The sequence below is a fragment of the Neofelis nebulosa genome, chromosome 1 (assembly GCF_028018385.1).
Source record: "Neofelis nebulosa isolate mNeoNeb1 chromosome 1, mNeoNeb1.pri, whole genome shotgun sequence".
Classification (NCBI taxonomy): domain Eukaryota; kingdom Metazoa; phylum Chordata; class Mammalia; order Carnivora; family Felidae; genus Neofelis; species Neofelis nebulosa.
In genome coordinates, this window is record NC_080782.1 from 163693899 (window position 1) to 163712003 (window position 18105).

Consider the following 18105-nt stretch of genomic DNA (forward strand, 5'->3'; position numbering starts at 1 on the left):
TCTGTCTGTGACTTTGAAGGACAAGGGTGGTTCCCTCTGATTTAAAGGGAAGAACACAAAGCAGAGATGAGATGACCCTGATTTCCTTCTTCCCAGGGCACCCCGCAAGTATGTGTCCATTTAGGCAGCACATTCCAAAGGCCCCTCAGTGAGGAAAGTGTGTGTAGGAAGAGTTCGTCTGGTCACTTCTGCCATTATTCTCTGGTTACTATTTAACCATCTCTGGAAGAAAACAAAAAGTATTTTCAAAACTTTGCCATGCGACCTACTGGTTTTCTCTTTGCTATGGAAGTAGTGTGATGTCTAAGTACTTCAGCGCAAGCGCACGGAGGCTCTGGTCAGACAGCTCACTTGGGAAGCACTTTGAGATGAAACCACAGTGGGCAGGTGCGACACGCATGCTTTCGGCACACGAAGACTAGACCAGGCCACGTGAGGCCCTCTCCTCCCCTGTGCAGACAGATGACCAACTCAGAGCAAACATTTCTGTTTTCAGACTTGCTTTCAGAAAGCAGATCATGCTCGGTAACAACCCTGTTCTGGTCGTTTCAGAAATCCTGCAATTGTTTACTTAGAATGAATTGGAAGTGAATACAACAAAACAAAGGTCTTTGAAGACTGGTGTTCTTTCTGTAACAGAGAGGGGAAATGCTTTAATGCTATACTTGTCAAAACATCCCATCAGGAGGTAGGAAAAACGAAGGATTTCTGAAGGCAGAGCTTTGGTTTGGTTAGGTTCTAGAACAGTAGAAATATTCATTTGTCTCTCCCAGTTTATCAGCCGTCTATTGGCATCTGTGTGAGATTTTCAACCAAGACACAAAATCGTTACCACCATCATCATCCTGGCTATGGACTGATGTGATATTTTCCTTAAAGCCATGAAAGGCCATTTCCCCAGGATGGTCAGCTCTGGACCAGCGCCCACTTAATTATTGGGTCGCCACCCTAAGTGCCAGAGGTTGGCAGGGACGGGCTGGGTCCCTGAGCTTCCGCTGGCTCAGGCCACCACCCAGAATTCATGGGAAGGTCCCGGGGGCTCCTCCACCCGCTCCGACCAGCCGGCAGACCTCGCAGGGCCAATTTTGTGCTTCTTCAGAAACCACACTTTCTACATACACAAAAAATCTGATCACAGTTAAGGCCTAAAGGGTTGGGGAACAGAGACCCGCCTACGTACAAAAAAAAAAAAAGGTTTTCTCTCAACGTGGCTCCCTCTTCTGCGTGGGCTCTGAGAATGTCTACTCTACACTTCGTGTGTTTAGGTGTAACTTCCGAGGGTAACGTTTGGATGTGTGGTTCTCTCAGAATGAGATAGTGGGCGTCACCTCCCCCCAGTGTTTCCAGAGTAACAGACGCTTCGTGGAAGATTTGTGGTGTCTGTGGCACCAAGGCAGCCATCTTTCACGGGCAACACCTGGACACTCAAGACCACAGTGCGGCGACAATGTGCCATGCAATGTGGCACGAGCTGCCCACGTGATTTTTTGGGTGTGTTTGTGTACAGTGTTCATTGGAAGAGGGAGAAATGGATGAATCAAGTAGGAAGACCTTTACAATTCTTCCTTTGCACTCAGGTACTAAAGACATCCGATGGGCCAATGCTTCATTATTCATCACTGAACATGTACCGCTCCTGCTTGCAAATGTGTTCTCTGCTGACTCCATCATCTGTCAAGTGTCTGCTCCCTATCAGCAGTTGTATCATGGCCATTTCTGTTGAGGTTGATAAATGCTAGGCCACGACCACTGTGGTTAATTTTCACCAGTGACTCTCATGGTTCCTATTATTTAACAACATATTTTACTGGTAGAAAACAACCCAGGATAGTTTGTCCTGGGGATAAAGACCATGATGATTTCGATGGTGACGAAAACATGTGTTTTCTCTAAGCACTGACTTTCAACCAGGAGATTCTGTCCAGAATGATGTTCTCTGAATCCATTCAGCAAGGCGGTATTAAATTTTGTCTTTTTAGGATCTGAATAATGTATTCTTCCTTTTGGATGAGCTCCCAACGGGCCCGTTTTCTGTCAAATCCTGACTACCTGTCATAATGGTCCTTGCAAAATGAAACAATTACCATCTTGGGCCAGGTAAAATGGGGAGTGGGCCTGAGCCACGTAACCGTACCTCTCTTCTCCAGCTGCACCATTAATGCGTTTCTACACAGTTTACTGAAAGCCCTGCTTTAAGAAAATGCTTACTTGATCTTGCCAGAAAGACAGTGAGAATAGCCTGATGTTCCAAAGCTGAGGGCTGGGTGAGCAAAGGTCTCCTGCACCAAAGCAGCTAGACAAGGAGTTTCTAGAAGGGGAGGCCCTGACCAGAGCTCACGCTGGAAATGCAGGTTTCCCTGAGGCTGTGGGCAAGGTCGAGGATATGATGAATCATGTTCGGTACAGACACCACTTCCAATGTGCCCTGCTCATGGGTCTCTATATTTTTGAGATAACATGCTTTTAGTAAGATATAAGCAAGTTGCAATCTTGGTCTTACTTTCACAAAACCCTGACTTTATATTGTGCTTTATTTTTGTCTAGGATTTGATATCTAGAACATTCCTATAGATTCACGGTGAGTTCATTGTCTCTCCTACTCTCCACCTCCGTACTCCCTAGAACTGTGATCTTCAATATGGAAGCCATGGGAGCTATTCAATTTGAATTTTTGTTAACTAAAATTAAATAAAATTTAAAATTTCTCTAACTACATTTTAAATGCTCAAGTAGCCAGGATGGACAGCATAGATACAGAACATTTCCATCTCTGCAGAAAGTTCTTTTGGAGATCACGGGGCTAGAAAGCTCCAAAAGATTAGGGATATTGATTGCTTTGTTTACTTCTGTATTCCCGGTGACAAGACGGGACCTGGCGTGTGGTAGGTATGTAATCGCTGTGTGTCAAACGAATACTTTGGTTTTCAAGTTCTAGTTTCCAACTACGGCTGTGTATAATCTACTATTTCATGGTATTTTCTTTGAGTAGACTAGATCACCAAACCATGAACATCACCAGCCTCCCCATATGAAGATCTCTGTGACTTGAGTTATAAGTTACACGACTTCTCTAAGGACATCCCTCAAATGGTTTCTCATCTCCCTAAGACTCGGACACAATCTTCTCACCGCCCCTGACCTTTACTGTTGGACCTGGCCTCGCACCAGTGTCTCCCCTTGCTGCCCCTTAAGCACTCAGGGCACACCCTTACTTTGGGGTCTTCGCCCCTGCTGTTCAGGGGACCCCCCTGTTCACTCATGCACCCCTTTCTCTTAGACAAGTGCCTTGTTCGTAGATGGTACACAGTGCATGTTTGAGTGTTGAAGACATGCCAACCCCCATGGCTAAAAGGAAGCGGGGTTTTTCTCATGATGGCAAACATAAAAGCACATCACTACCTGTGATCTACAAGTTAGGTGGACCCTGTCTACACCTGGTGTAATACTAGTTTCACTGCAGAAAATAACCACGTAATTGAGATGCTGCAGCTACTGTAGCATCAGATGAGCCAGAACCACACCGCTGTTCCAACAGCACGTGAAAAGTAGCACACGATTTTGAAAGCAGGTGAGACCCATGTGTGGACAGGTATTACAAAAGTCTAGCACCCAGGTCATGTCCTGGCTGGTTCTGAATAATTCGTTGTCCTTTCTGGATTGTGATAGTTCATAAAACATTGGAGGTGGATTCTGATTTTTTTTTAAATGTTTATTTACTTTTGAGAGAGAGCGAGAGAGGGAGCGAGAGAGCGGGGGGGGGGGCAGAGAGAGAGGGAGACACAGAATCCAAAGCAGGCTCCAGGCTCCGAGCTGTCAGCACAGAGCCTGATGAGGGGCTTGAACTCACAGACAGTGAGATCATGACCTGAGCCGAAATCAGACGCTCAAGCGACTGAGCCACCTAGGCGCCCCTGGAGGCCACTTCTGTTAAAGGTACTGAGTGTGCCATGAGAAAGTGCCAGGAAAACAGCAGCTGGTCTGAATAGACGTTTGCCATAGCGGCACCGACGTTGTGATCCCACACATGCGAGCATCTTCGGGGAACAAAGGTGATGGCCACATTGCCATGGAAACCCGGGTGTGGACCACGTACAGCACACACGTTCCGAACTGAAGATCTCTCCGTAGCACTGCGTTGCTCTACCCGCTTTTCAGACTTGTAGCGAGCCATTTCAGAGAAGAAATTCCATAGTATTTTGCAGTCCTGGCTACTCACATTTAAGGGGAAGGTTTACGGTCTGCAACGCAGGATAGAAGGTACTCTTATCAGCAAGACTGCAGCTCACCTTACAGAGAAGATCTTGTCAATCGCCTGTGGCTCGTAGCTGCTCTACGTCCTTCTACCCCTGTCCCTGGGGGCCAGGGCTCTGCTTCCCTTCATCTCTTGGTTGCTGCTCCTCTGACAGCAAGTGGCCAAAGACAATGAACCTTTCCACTGTCGCAGGGCACCTGCTCCCTGCTACCCCCTGCCAGAGTCCCCCGTCCACTCTTCCCTGCTTCCCCTTTCACTCGGCATCTCTCTGGTTTCTTTCACTTTGATTTACATTGTCGGATGTACGGAATCTTGTGAGGTTAAGAATTGTTTACTCATACTTTGACTCCAGTCCGGGGACCCACAGACTGTGGGAAACTCCTGGCTGCATGAAAACACGCAGCAGCTACACACAGCTTGGTGCGAGCCGTTGCTACCGTGCACGCGAGGGGCTCATCTCTGGTCCCGTGGTTGGTGCTGTCAGGCCCACGGGGGGGGGGGGGGCGAGCGGGTGGCTGAGTGCTGAGTGGCGGTGGGGGGCAGGGATGCCAATGTCCTCAAGCAGGGGCTGAGGACAGAGCTCTGGGAACCAAAGCTGTGGGTTCTCTTTTTCTCACCGCAGCCCGACCATCTCCGTAATTCCCAACAATTTGGACCTAACAGCGTCTTGGTGCTTACCAATCTCTAAAATATCTGATTGTCTGGGGAAACAGGTGCCCTGTGAAGGCCGATGCCACGAAAAGCTGCAGTAAGCTATCCGACCCGAGTTTATGGTCAAAAGTCAAAGGGCTGGGGGGAACACGAGCCTGTCTAAGGAACTGAAATAATGAATTAAAACTGACCTCCGTTGGAAAAACCTGAGAATTTCACAACCTCTGGGTAAGTTAATGAGCAAAGACAAAAATGTCTTTATTTGTTGAGTCGGATGCCTCACTGGCTCTCCTCGCTGTTGTCTCTACTAGTGATTTTTGTATCACCCGGTGCGTCCCGCTGTTCTGATGGAAGTTCTGCGACAGAAATGAACTCTAATGCTTTCCATCCAACAGACTTCCACCCCGTGAAAGAAAGAAAAATATAAAATATATGAAGGAAGAAAGAGTAAAACGAGTAGAAACAGGCGAAGGGGCTGGGCAGCTGTGTCTGGGGCCGGTGACCGTAGGACCACTGGCGGCAGAGGGCTCGGAGAAGTTAGTTGGCCGGCTTCCGTTGTGCCCGTCACCCTGTACGATATCGGTGAGTCAGGACTTACAACTTTTAATGACTCCAATATATACACAATCGTTTATTGTATTTTTTAATGTTTATTTATTTTTCAGAGAGAGAGAGAGAGAGAGAGAGAGAGAGAGAGAGAGAGAGAACACGAGCTGGGGAGGGGCAGAGAGAGGGGGAGACAGAGAATCCCCAAGCAGGCTCCACGGTGACAGCAGAGAGGCCAACATGGGGCTCGAACTCACGGTCCCTGAGATCACGACCTGAGCTGAAGTCGGATGCTCAACTGACTGAGCCACCCAGGTATCCAATAGTTTATTTTATATGCAGACCCTCAAACAGCAATAAATTATCAATTCATTTAGGGGCGCCTGGGTGGCTCCGTTGGTTAAGCGTCTGATTCTTGATTTTGGCTCAGGTCATGATCTCATTGCTTGTGACATCAAGCCCTGCATCGGGCTCTGCCCTGATAGCACAGAGCCTGCTTGGGATTCTCTCTCTCTTCCTCTCTCTGCCCCTGCCCTGCTCTCACTCTCTCAAAATAAATAAACTTTTAAAAAAAGTACCAGTTCTTTTCTCAAAGTTCTGCTTCCCTCACTGAACCACTGAAGGGAAGGGTGGAGAACTGACCAGAGCATCCTAACTCATGCAGAGAGAGGGCCAGGACCCCTCTCATTTGGCCTGTGTCCTTTCCTTCCATCCACAGAGAATCTCCTCCATGTAGGCTACCATCTGGGAAGAGGCAGGCACAAAAGATTACTCATCGAAGTCTGAAGACTTGACTTGTGTTCTGGACCACACTGGAGCAGGTCACTTACCACCCCCCTGCCCCCCGCCCCAGGTCACTGTTCTCCTTCCCTGACGTGTGAACTAGGGAACAGGGCCCAGAGCACCCCTCCACACCTCCCAGCTCTGCCCAGGGAGTGAAGAGTGGGGCCGCAATTCCTGCCCTCCACACCCTGGCGGCTGGTGGCATAGTTTTTCCACAGGGCTGGACGGCCCTGCCTGTGAGAACAGTCTTCTCCCTGCTATGACCCACCAGCCCCCAGCGAGGGCTGGGGAAGCTGCACACGTTTCACACTGAGCTTATTCATTCGGTAACATGAGAATTCATTCGGAATCAGAATCCACAGTGCGTTTGTGATTTCTGCTTCGAGTCCAAAAGTTATCCAGTAACATACAGCTTCTGATGTCGGCTGTCACCATGGTGAGGAACAAGTGAACTCTACCCTGTGCCCATATAAGGCCGGGCTGCCCAGGGCCCAGGGAGCACAGAGCTCTGCAGCGAGGCATTGTCATCTGTGCTCCAGAAGTGCCGTGGGGAAAATATATGGCAAGGGACCCTGGGGGAGCTGTGGGAAAGAACAAAGTATGCACTCAGCTCTCTAACAGCAGACTCTGTCCAACTGCTATTTTTATGCATGACATTACTTTTAAAAAATATTATCAATCCGAGAGTAAGACAGAAATAGCCCTGCCGTCTACAGGAACACATCTGGGTAAATTTGTTAATTAACAAATATTTAGTGTACATACACCAGGCTTCTGGAACTGAAACAGGTACCGCGCCTTAGCAAGCACACTAATGAGGTAGATGTAATGGTTCTAACAACAGGTATCTCCACTAATACAGGCTCACCCCACAGAACATGATAAATGGTGCCATTTCTCTCTCCTCTGTAACTTTTTTCTTCCCATTGACCATCAGCCTGTCTATCATCTTGTTGACTAGTATCCAGTGGCACATCTGGGTCACCGGGGCAGCCCCGGAGCTGACTAAGACAACCCAACTTGTGTCTGTAAGGTCCACTGCAGCGTGGAGGGCTGGGCAGTGTGAAGACGGGGGCAAACGCAGCCTGAACGCTACATGTGGTGGGTCCCACAGGCCAGGCCCCAAAGTGGGCTACCACGTGGCTCTGTCTCTTGAGGAATACTCACACAGCTGTCACATCTCATCTTAATGTTATCATAATCTGTCTGAAGAACTAGAGGCAGGTCAAACTCACTCGGGGCTCTGGATTACTCGCGTTAACCAAATTAACTGGAAGGGGTCAATTATCTACTTGGTCACGTACAGAAACAGTGTCAGGCTATGCTGTGGATGAGGGATGATGGGAAATTAAAAGCTCTCAGTGCCAACTTACTGACTTAGAGAGACCTAGGGACCCTTAGAAATCCCCCCTCCTCATAACCACTCTGAGAAGACCCCTGGCATTCCGTAAGAGCACATAACTACGTAGATGGTCCTGCACAGTAAAATAAAATACAATGCTAAGTGACATAAGTCAGCTGGAGAAAGACGAATGCCGTATGAGCTCACTCATGTGGAATTTAGGAAACAAAACAAATGAGCAAACAAGCAAAAAAAAGAGATAAACAAAAAAAACCCCGCAGATCCTTAAATAGAGAGAACAAACTGGTGGTCGCCAGAGGAAGTGGGTGGGGGAGGGGTGAGACAGATAAAGGGGACTGAGCACAGAGAAATGCGTAGAATTGTTAAATCATTATATTGTACACCCGCAACTAACAGAGACTGCATGTTAGTTATCCTTGAATTTAAAAAAATAATAATCAGAACAAACTATCTTTACTGAAGAACAAAATTTGTATAAAACTGTTATGGGAAATGTTACCATATTGGTTCTGCATTAAGCAATCATAAAAAGTGAAAAAGTAACCTTCTGCTCTGTGTGGGTTCTGTTTGGCTGATCACGTGGAGAAAAATGCAGAGCCTCTCCGGAGTGTCTCTCTGGAGTTGAATTCCCTCTTACACAGGCGAGTCCCACAGATATTTGTAAACCATTAATGTATCTTCCCCTTGCCCATATTCGGCCGGGCCAGGCCAGGCCCTGGGGAGGGGAGGCTCTGCGTCAGGCAATGGTCATCCCTGACCCAGAAGTGGCACTGGGAAAACCGATAGCAATGGACCCAGGGGGTTTCAATCTCATGAAATGGCTTCCACATGTTAAAAAAATACTTAATCCTTGTTAAATGCTGATGCGTAATCTTTGATTAGCAAATCTTTTTTTATTTTTCAGTTTATTTATTTATTTTGAGAAAGAGTGCACATGCATGTGAGAGCAGGGAAGGGACAGAGAGAGAGGGAGGGACAGAATCCCAAGCAGGCTCCATGCTGACCGTGCAGAGCTGGACATGGGGCTCGATCCCGTGAACTCATGTAAGATCATGGCCTGATCCAGAACCAAGAGTTGGAGGCTTAACCAACTGAACCTCCCAGGCATCCCTCGCTCAATTAACAATTTTTAAAGCACGACGTCCCCATTTCAAGCAGAGGAAACTTTACCGAGTCAACAACAGCAACAACTGTCTTGAGGACCATAACTCATGAAGGACATAGCACGTAGGGACGGAAGCTCTGGGCGAGTGACAAGAAGCCTCCTCTATGGTGGTCTTCGGCCCTGAGAGGACGGTTAGTCAGTCCCACGGTAGTGAGACCAGCACCTTTGTGAAGGGGTTCCTTATCAATCACAGATTTTACATGTTTGACTTGTGGAGGGGACTCGGGTAGGAGAGGGCACGACATCCAGCCAGCCGCAGACTGGCCCCACCGAGCTCTGCTGAGGCGTGTCCTCCCTCTGGGGTGTGGGAGTGGAGAGTGGGGACCGTCAGCACTGACTTCAGGATTCGGGGTGGGGAGACGCATTTGGAACGCCCGAGGAGCACTGTCAGAGGGAATTCCCACAGCAAGAGGGAATGCAGGCAACACGTCCCAGCTGCCTCTCACGACCTGGCCCCTGGTGGACGAGCAGGAGCCCCACGGGGAAACACGATCCCAAGACGTGAAGCCTCAAAACACTCTGTGTCATAAAACGCTATATGGTCCCCACGCGAAAATGGGCTTACACCGATAAATATAAACAATCTCTTTTTGAAATCAGTAACGCCAAGACCCAAACATCAGCTTTAATGGCAACGGGAAAGCCAGTCACTTCAACATACTGAACCCAGTATCAGTCCGTATTTCGGGTTCCGATGCGGGGTGACCTTTTTTCCCTGACTCATCTGATGAAACGCACTACAGAAAGGATATTCAGGGGATGAGTGGAATAATTTTAAAAGGGAGAATTATTCTCCATGGCAGGATGCTTGTGCACTCTAGAATATCAGAATATCTATACCGTGAGGGGGGAGACACAACCATGTCTGCTTTATGTAACACACGCGTGTATATACAATCTCACAAGTAGAAGACGCCCTTCGTAACAATTAATAAGAGAAAAGATGTGTAAGAAAGTTGTCATTGTTCTCAATTTGTGCGGAAAGTGGCATAAATTGACCAGACTTTGCCTCGTATCATTGCTTGTTCCGATACGGAAGAACACGTCTGTGTTAAACTTCTCAGCAAAGTATGCAATTGACTTAATCACGTGGTTTAAGGTGCTTGGGTTTAGGTGCGAGTATAAGGAAGAGAGGTTGATGGCGACGCTGTGACTTACCCGTCCTCCTTTCTCAGGGAAACACTGGCAGCCCCCGCTACAGTCTCTGCCCCCGCAGGGCACGTCGAACTTCTTCACGCCCTGCAAGAATAACACGAAGAAAACGTTAGTCCAAACACCATCGGCTACAGCAGGTGCCACAACAGCATCTGCTGAGAGGAGGTCCAACTCCGGCCACGCGGTCTTTATTCAGAACAAACAGACTTCGGGGCACCTGGGGGGGCTCAGTCCACTGAGTGTCTGACTCTAGGTCTCAAATCAGGCCTTGATCTCACAGTTCGTGAGCTCTAGCCCCACGTCTGGCTCTGTGTTGATGTCACGAAGCCTGCTTGGGATTCATTCTCTCTCTCTCTCTCTCTTTTTCTCTCTCTCTGCCCCTCCCCCCCACTCTCTCAAAATAAAGAAATAAACTTAAAAAAATAAAAATAAGCAAATAGACTTTAATTTTTAGAGCAGTTTTAGGCCCACAGCAAAAGGTACAGAGATTTCTTGTCCCCCCCTCCTCCCCTTCCCCCCAATGCATCCTCCCCACTATCAACTTTCCCCTGCAGAGTGGCACATTTGTCACAGTCGATGAGCCTGCAGTGACGAGTCCTCAGTGCCCAGACTCCAGAATTTACATGAGGGTCCCTCTTGGTGTTGTGCCTTCTATGGTCACTGTGCCTTTTAAAGGTGATAAATGCCAGATGCCGAGCTACGTCCTGGGTCTCGACAGTTGGGGAGAACATTCCCTGAGTGCAGGATTCCGTGTGAAATGAGCCTGTAAGGACACTCTGTTAAGTAGTTTAAAGTGAAGGAGGAACTCAGGCACACAGGAGGCGGCCCTTCGTTCTCTGGGAAATGTGGGGTGTGCATCCCAGAGGAGGGGGGTTCAGGGTGAGCAGGATTGGGCTACCTTCAATGCTGGGCCCCCATCATACACCAGGGATCCTGCTGAACTAAAGGGAGAGGGGCTTCCAATGGGGAGGGGGATCTTGCAAATGCACCTGTCAGGAGGTGCAAACCCTCACCTCTGCCACAGAGGTTCTCGACATCCCCGGTGGTGCCAGCAGAGGACACCCTGTCCCTTTGTTCTGTGAGACCCATTGGTCTGCGGGGGGAGGAGGGGATGGACGGAAGGGGCTTTCGTGAGGATTTCGCAGAATTTTTGTCAGATGCCGAGACAGAACTCTTCAATGAAGTGAGTAAGTCAGGGAGCTCTGTGCCTGGACAATTCCAATGGGATTCCAAGGCATTTCTTGCCCTTGATCTCAGTATTTCAGGTAAAGAAAGGACTTGGACTTTGGACCATGTCTGAGCCCTTCCTTTCAGACCACTGACAGTACTAAACATTTTGAGTGGGACAGACATGACAATTAGGTTGACCTCTTCTCTCCCCTTCCTGATGAGCCCTGTCTCTCCCATCTGCATGACAGGTGAGTTACAGTGGCAGCAAGCAGGGGAGTCCCTGTCTGGCACGTCACCCTGGGCCAGACTGCCCAGCTGTCAGGCACTGATACTCCAGGGGCTCTGGAAGTGGTCGGCTTCCGGTGAGCGCCGAGCCAAACTTTACCATGCACACAACACTCCCCAGAAAACAGATCGTTCCAACTTTACATACAAGAGCGTTTTGCCACATCTGTCCCATTCTCTTCTAAGTTAAGTCTCAATGACTAAACAGGATGGTCACCTGGGGACTCCCTCCATTAAGCTTTCTGTTTCTTGTGCTAGGGCGTCAGCCAGAATCTTCCCCATTCCTGGCTTGGTACTGATACTCATGTGGAAAGGGACACGGTGTTGCCTTGGCCACCTCTGTGACATCTGCTAGTCCGTGACAGTCTTCCTGGACATGCAGCCTTGGACGGGCACACAAGTGAACTCTGACTCAAAACCATCTGGCTGGAGTTTACCCAAGATCACAATAACTACTCAATGCTTTTTTTGTAGACATGATAAATTCCTTTCCAGGGCTAGCAACTTTCTACGAGAGGGATCTTGTGTCCCTCCAACAGCCCTTTACCTACTCTAGTCTCTGATGCATCAGTCACTACTCTGAAGGATTCAAACAAATCTGAGAATCTCAGACCAACACCTCGAAGCCTTTTGGATCCCTTGCTTATCTTCCTGTGAGAATAGCTTTGAGTTCCACAGTGTAAAAGTAAACACATTTAAAATCCTTCCAGGCCCTCAAAGTATGTTTCTAGGTATTTGCCATTTTTTTTTTATGGCTTCAATGTTCTTCTCTAGTGGGGCTCATTTTAAAATCCCATGATTTTGAATATTTGGTTTCTGTCAGTCCAGCTCCATGCTAAGCCATTGGTTTTACAGATTACCCTGAATGCCAAAGGGAGACGTCTAGAGGGGTCACCACATTTCTGCTTCATATTACATATGACTGGGATGTGAATAGGTGGCTTGGCAGGTGTCCCTGGTTCACACAGTAATTCATTTGCCAGTTGCCTGGAAAGGGTAGGGGGACTCCTCAGTCTGAAGGGTGAAGCATAAACTTACATTCTCCATCTGGTATTTGAGAGGCTATTTTTAATTTTGATTTTAAGCCCGCTTGCCAAATCCCTGGATATAAATCAACGGTTGAAATGATTTTGAAGGTTTTGAATCGATCTAACAGACTTTCTGTCCTAGGCTTAGGATATACACTGGACTTAGTTACAGAGGTGAGTTCTTCATAACCTGCTTGAAATTCAATAGCGCCGTTTTGCTTTGGAGCTGGGACTTGTAGGTCTGATAACTCCCAATCTTGACACTTCCTCAACTGTGTGCCATGGCTCGGGTACCCTGTCTCAGGAGGTGAGGAATGATGGGTCATGGAGAGGCAGGCCTCCCTCTACAAGCCACAGCCAACTTCCATCATGGAGATGCCAGCCCCGTGTGCCTGTGTGTGTGATGTGATGTGGTATACGTGAGTGTGTGTATTTTCCCATCGACACCTGGCATCTTGCACATCCTGCAGAGGGAACCTCATGAATCCTGGTATCTAAGAGCTCCAAGTACCACGAACTGGAGTGTCAGACTCCAGGATGCACACAAGGATTTATTAGAGCACAGCGTGTGCTCCAGACGTCTCTTAGACACTGAACAAGTCTCAGACCTGAGCCTTGGTATTCCCTGACGGGACGTGGGCTCTGAAACATTCTCAGGATACGAATGCCCTCCTGAGGACCCCGGATGAAGAGTCTGTGAACTGCTGTGTGGGTCCTCTGTCTATGTCCCTGAACAGAAGAACATGAAGGGCTCCCACCAGCCGCTGCCCACGCTCCAAGCCCTTGGGTCACCGCCTTGATTCGACTGCTCAATGCAACTCAGAGACGAACTACAATCCTTCCTGTCACCTCCCTGGTAAAGATGGCCAGTTTCCCCTGACCGCGCACTCATCTCAAGAGTCCGTCCACCACCCTTGAAGATGGCAGGTTGGCCTGGGTCTAGGCCTTCAAACTCAGTGTCTCTAGGAGGTCATGCTTTCCGTCTGTGGCTCTGAGATTCCTGGGGACCATCAGGTAAATTCTCACGTCAAGTCTGAATTCCCATGGGTGTCATTCTGTACAGCAAGATTTCCGCACTCTGTCCCCCTCCCCTTTCGGCCCCCTGCAGGTGTGCCTGTCACTGCACTCACCATCTCGACGTCCACAGAGGAGACCCTGCTCCCAGGGCCAGGAGGCTCCTGGGGACCCTGCTTGAGGTGTGGAAAGTGTCCACTGTCATGGAGCACGTTACACCCACTCAGCTGAGCTTGTCTGGACGTCCTTCATCCCTGGGCAGAGCAGGACTCGCAAATGGGACCAGTTATGGTGAAGATCCACGCAAACCGGGAAGGGCCTCCACCCCCTTGAGAATGCCTGAATCTGACACCCACGCGTTCACGCGTCCTCGTACTCATGCAGAAACTGCCCCCTCCCAGGCTCCGGAACCACACGGGAGCCGGTGCCATGTGCCTCCCAGCTTGGAGGGATCAGGGAAACCCCCTCCCTCAGCTGCAGCAGTGAGAGAGCTCCCACCTCCCCAATTCCTGGCAAACATGACCACAGGAGGGGGCCTGGAGATAGTTTAAATCCACTCATTGGTTCCTTCCTTCATTCCTCTCCGAAGGCTTACTCTGGGCCGAGCACGGCAATGGGCCATGGGTGTAAAGTGGGGAGTAGACGACGCACACCAGTTGACAAGAAAATTCAGTGAACAAGCAAGGGAACCTACATACTTTAAATTATGGCGAGTGCCATGAAGAAGAGGGGCTGTGGGGGGAAGAGTCAGGGAGGCCCAGTCACAGTCACGGTCACGGAGGAACCTGACTTAGCCGGGCTCCTTCCTTGGGGCTGTATTGGGCCCACGCCACAGGGTGGGCGGGGCAGGGGTGTGGAAAGGGGGTTGATAGATTGCAGGCTGGGGCTCCCACCTCCTGCCTTAGATGTAACGTCTAAGAGGTGATCAGCACGCACTTGAAACGCTACCGTCCCCGTATGGACCCTCGGCACCTCAGCGCATTCCGTGGACACAGCGCCGGTGTCGCCTGGGCATTACTTAGGAATGCAGGCTCCACCTCAGAGGTCCTGCATCAGGACCCGCTTTCCAACACACTCTCCATGTTGCAGCGGCCTCCCGTGAAGCCACGCCCTCCAGTGGAGCAGGAAGCATATTCCCCACGGGTTCCATGCTTCCACACCCAAAGTGGACTCAGGCATGTTGTTCTAGAAGAGTGCCATCCCCAGACTCCCTCTGACCCCAGCCACCTGGGGCCTGTTCAGGGAGGCTCTGGGCACTCAGGGCTCCGTAGCTGAGCTCCTCATCAATCACCGTGCCAAAAAGATGTTCAGTTCTCTCTTCCTTATGCAGAACATCCTGTTAGACTCTTTTCTTCTGAATTTTACCCTGCCCTGAACTGGTAGCCAGCCTTATTGTGCTAACTTGAAATTCTAGGAACTACAAATGCCCTGGAATGCCTAAGAGCCAATTGGCAATGTAAAGGCACAGATAAATTTTCTAGAAACCTTGGATAGTCTGCTCAAGTGGAATGCCACTGACATTGTTCCTGGGGGCAACGTGGAGTCCTCTGAGCAAGAGATTTTTTTTTGGTCAGCTTTTTATATGGAAATTATTTTCTTTAGAACCTTATCTCCATTTTGGCGTCATTCCATTTAGACAGATTTAAAAATATGTGTATTTGCATGGCCCTTCAGTTCATCCTAGACACATCCAAATCCCCCTCCGTGCAAGATCCATTCCTTGGGGAGTCTTTTGTCTCTGGGAGAAGAGGGGTCACGGAACCTTCTAAGAAGGCCAGTTTCCAGCTTCCTGGATCCGGCATCTATCAGGTTCAAGCAGAGAATTTCTTGCCTTGAGCCACGGGCTCTGTGGCTGCCAACAGACTTCTCTGCCATCTATAAATGGAACCCAGTCTCGTCGGAGTAGGTATGTGTAGACACAGCTGCGGGATTAAGGGAACATCCGGTCCCATGTGCGGCTGGCCCGGCCTCTTATCTGAGCAATCGACTCACATCAGGGGAGCGGAGAACCATGCTACCTTCCCTGGGTATCACATAGCATTAGGCAGAGAGGAAAGGCTTCCTTCTACCGCCCAGCCCACATTCTTCTGGAGGTGTCTGAGGAGCGGTCCCCTTCTAACCATCGAGAAAATGGCTTTTCTCACTTCTCCCAGTGGCAGATTTGTCCTCATATTTAGGAAATTTAAAAATAGGTTTAAATAACAATCTGAATGCCAGGAAATAAAACACACAAAAGAGTTGGACTCTTGAAGACCAGCTATTTCTGTAACCATCAGTGTGAACCGTCCATGTATATTAAGGGAGCAAACCCGCAGACACAGATCCAGGTTTCTGCAGATGTGAGTCTTGTGTAAGGTTGATACAATATTTACAAATGAAACAAGTAAAAATGCTGGGCATTGTTCTCAAATTGCACATAAGAAATGAGTATTAACCAAATTTATATGAAGACCCAAGAACAAAACTCATTTGTCCTAAAACAAAGAATATTTTGTCCTCCACATATTCCAAGAAACTTCTTGTCCAAGAAAGTCTTTCTCAGCCAATATACCTCCAGCCAAAAAGAGCAAGTCTCTGTAGGGAATTTACAGATATTTTACCGCCGGACTGCCCCCAGCATCGAACCCAGGCTTCCTGTGCAGGGGGCTACTGAATAACCCAGTCTAACAGACACAGAAGACAGACATTCCTTACTGCAGAAAAAAAAAGTAGTCCTTTTTCATATTTAAGGTAAAAAAAAAAAAATCTATACAAGTCTTTGTTTTTGTCACAAGTCTGGTCAAGCTTGACTTTATAGAATTACCCTTTTAATCCAAAAAGAGGCCCAAAACAAAGAAGAAAGCCAACTTGGGAAAAAGGTTCCCAGTAAAATTCTATTAGTTTATCAAAACAGGAAATATAAGCCATTTCCGCACATGCAGCTTTAGAAATTAAGGAAATAATTCCAACATGGTATTAGCAAGCCAAAGCATATGGCAGAGGAAACGCGGACCACAGCCACTCCACACCGAACAAAGCCCTCCTTCCCTGTAAGCCAGGTGGGAAACGCGGCCCATTCAGTGTCCTTTGTTAAAAGCATTTCAAGGGCACCCAGGATAGATGCGCCAGTCCAGAATGGTCCTGGGACTGTCACCAGGTAGAGGTGGTGAAATAAATGACGGGTAAAAGTGCGGACCCACGTAAAGCCAACAACTCCAGGGGCCTGTTTCGGACTCCAGCTAGTTCCAGAGCAGGCCTGTCCTCATGGGGCTGGGGGCTCGGGTCGGGGAATACAGGAGGAGGGGAGGGCACTGTGCTGGAAAAAGAACCAGAAGGGCCAGGATGAGTTTAAAGAGCAGACAACGCGCCGGTCTCTCAGGGTGATGGTCTAGGCTGACTTCAGGCCAGGCGAATACCTGCGGGACAGCGTCACCCCTGGTGACTCACCTGCCCAGCAGACGTCCCGGGAGGCCTCCCCTAGTCATCGGCCATGAGCCACGTGATGTTATATACTTGTATGTTTTTACGAGCAACGACGGGCCAACATCTCCACCCTCTCTTGCGCTGCAGCCAGAGGTCTAGGGGTGTTTTCCACACAGAATCACTACTGACGAGACGACCTGGGGCTGGGGCGCTGAGCCGTGGGACTGGCCGGAGGACCCCCAAAGCAGGAATCAGGCACGATGGGGCGGGCTGCTGGCGGCCACAGGGAGTGCGGGAGGCCCAAGGCTGAGGCCAGACGCTTCCCCGAGTTACATCACCGGTGCTTAGGATACCTACAGGCGGCCCAAAGGAGGGAGGCATGCGAGGTGTCGGAGTTGCGGAAGAGCAGCCCCGGGGAGGCCCGGAAGAGGCCGGCCAGAAGAATTGGCGATGAGGCAGGAGGCAGGGGGCAGGGGCTGGGCAGGGAAGTGGCCTGACTTTGCTGAACTGTAGCACGCTCTGCACAGAGCGGGGACAATAATGACTGTGCCCCAGGTCTGCTGGGGGGATTCAGTGACGTGTTCATGAGGTCTCCCGCACCTTCCAGGACCAGGCCTGGCTCCCTGGTGGGGGCCCCAGAGCCAGGAATGAGGGCTAGCGCCCAGCCAAGGTTGCATGAGCCAATGCTTCCTTAGAAACCCGTTGCCCAAGGCTAGAAATGATCTCAGCGTGTGGGTGGGCCTGCCTGCAGGTGAGGACACGCGGGGCGGGAACGGGTGGGCGTGGCCGCTCCTGTTGTGCAGGCTGTGCCCTGGGACCCTCCTTTGCTCCTGGGGCGACAAGCAGAGCCCGCCTGTGTGTCCTCCCCAGCGAGGAGGGCAGGGTGCCCCCGGGGGGTTCTGGCATGCGTGGGGTCAGCGCAGGTGCTGACATTAACAAGCTGCCATGAGTGCAGGTGACATGGGCTCTCTCCAGAAGCACCCCTCCCTCTTCCTTCACTGTGTCCTTTCGGTGGACCCAGCTGGCCTTCAGCCAGGAGGCACCAAGGCCTCATGGCTGGGTCCCTTATTAGGTGCTGGGTGGAGACTGGGAGTTGTCTGATCTTGAGTCATCTAGACAGCGAGGGCCCAGGCTGTAGTCGGGACGCAGGCAGGCACAACGAGGCAACCATGCAGGCTGGGGGTCAGCGGTCAGCGGACTCCACCGGCAGCCTTAGGAGACGACACAGTGCCAAGAGAGGATGCCTGGAAAGGCAGGTAATTTCCAGCCCGAAGCAGGAAAGATTCCTGTC

General features: G+C 49.8%; 1 protein-coding gene across 2 annotated transcripts in view; it reads right to left on the reverse strand.

The window, feature by feature from the left end:
* The window catches only part of COL4A2 (collagen type IV alpha 2 chain), a 174714-nt gene that overhangs the window by 117489 nt on the left and 39120 nt on the right, over window positions 1–18105 (reverse strand). For both annotated transcript variants that reach the window (XM_058742754.1, XM_058742743.1), the window contains exon 4: window positions 9919–9999. In XM_058742754.1, the coding sequence (XP_058598737.1) occupies window positions 9919–9999 (81 nt within the window). The remainder of the gene's footprint in view (window positions 1–9918; window positions 10000–18105) is intronic.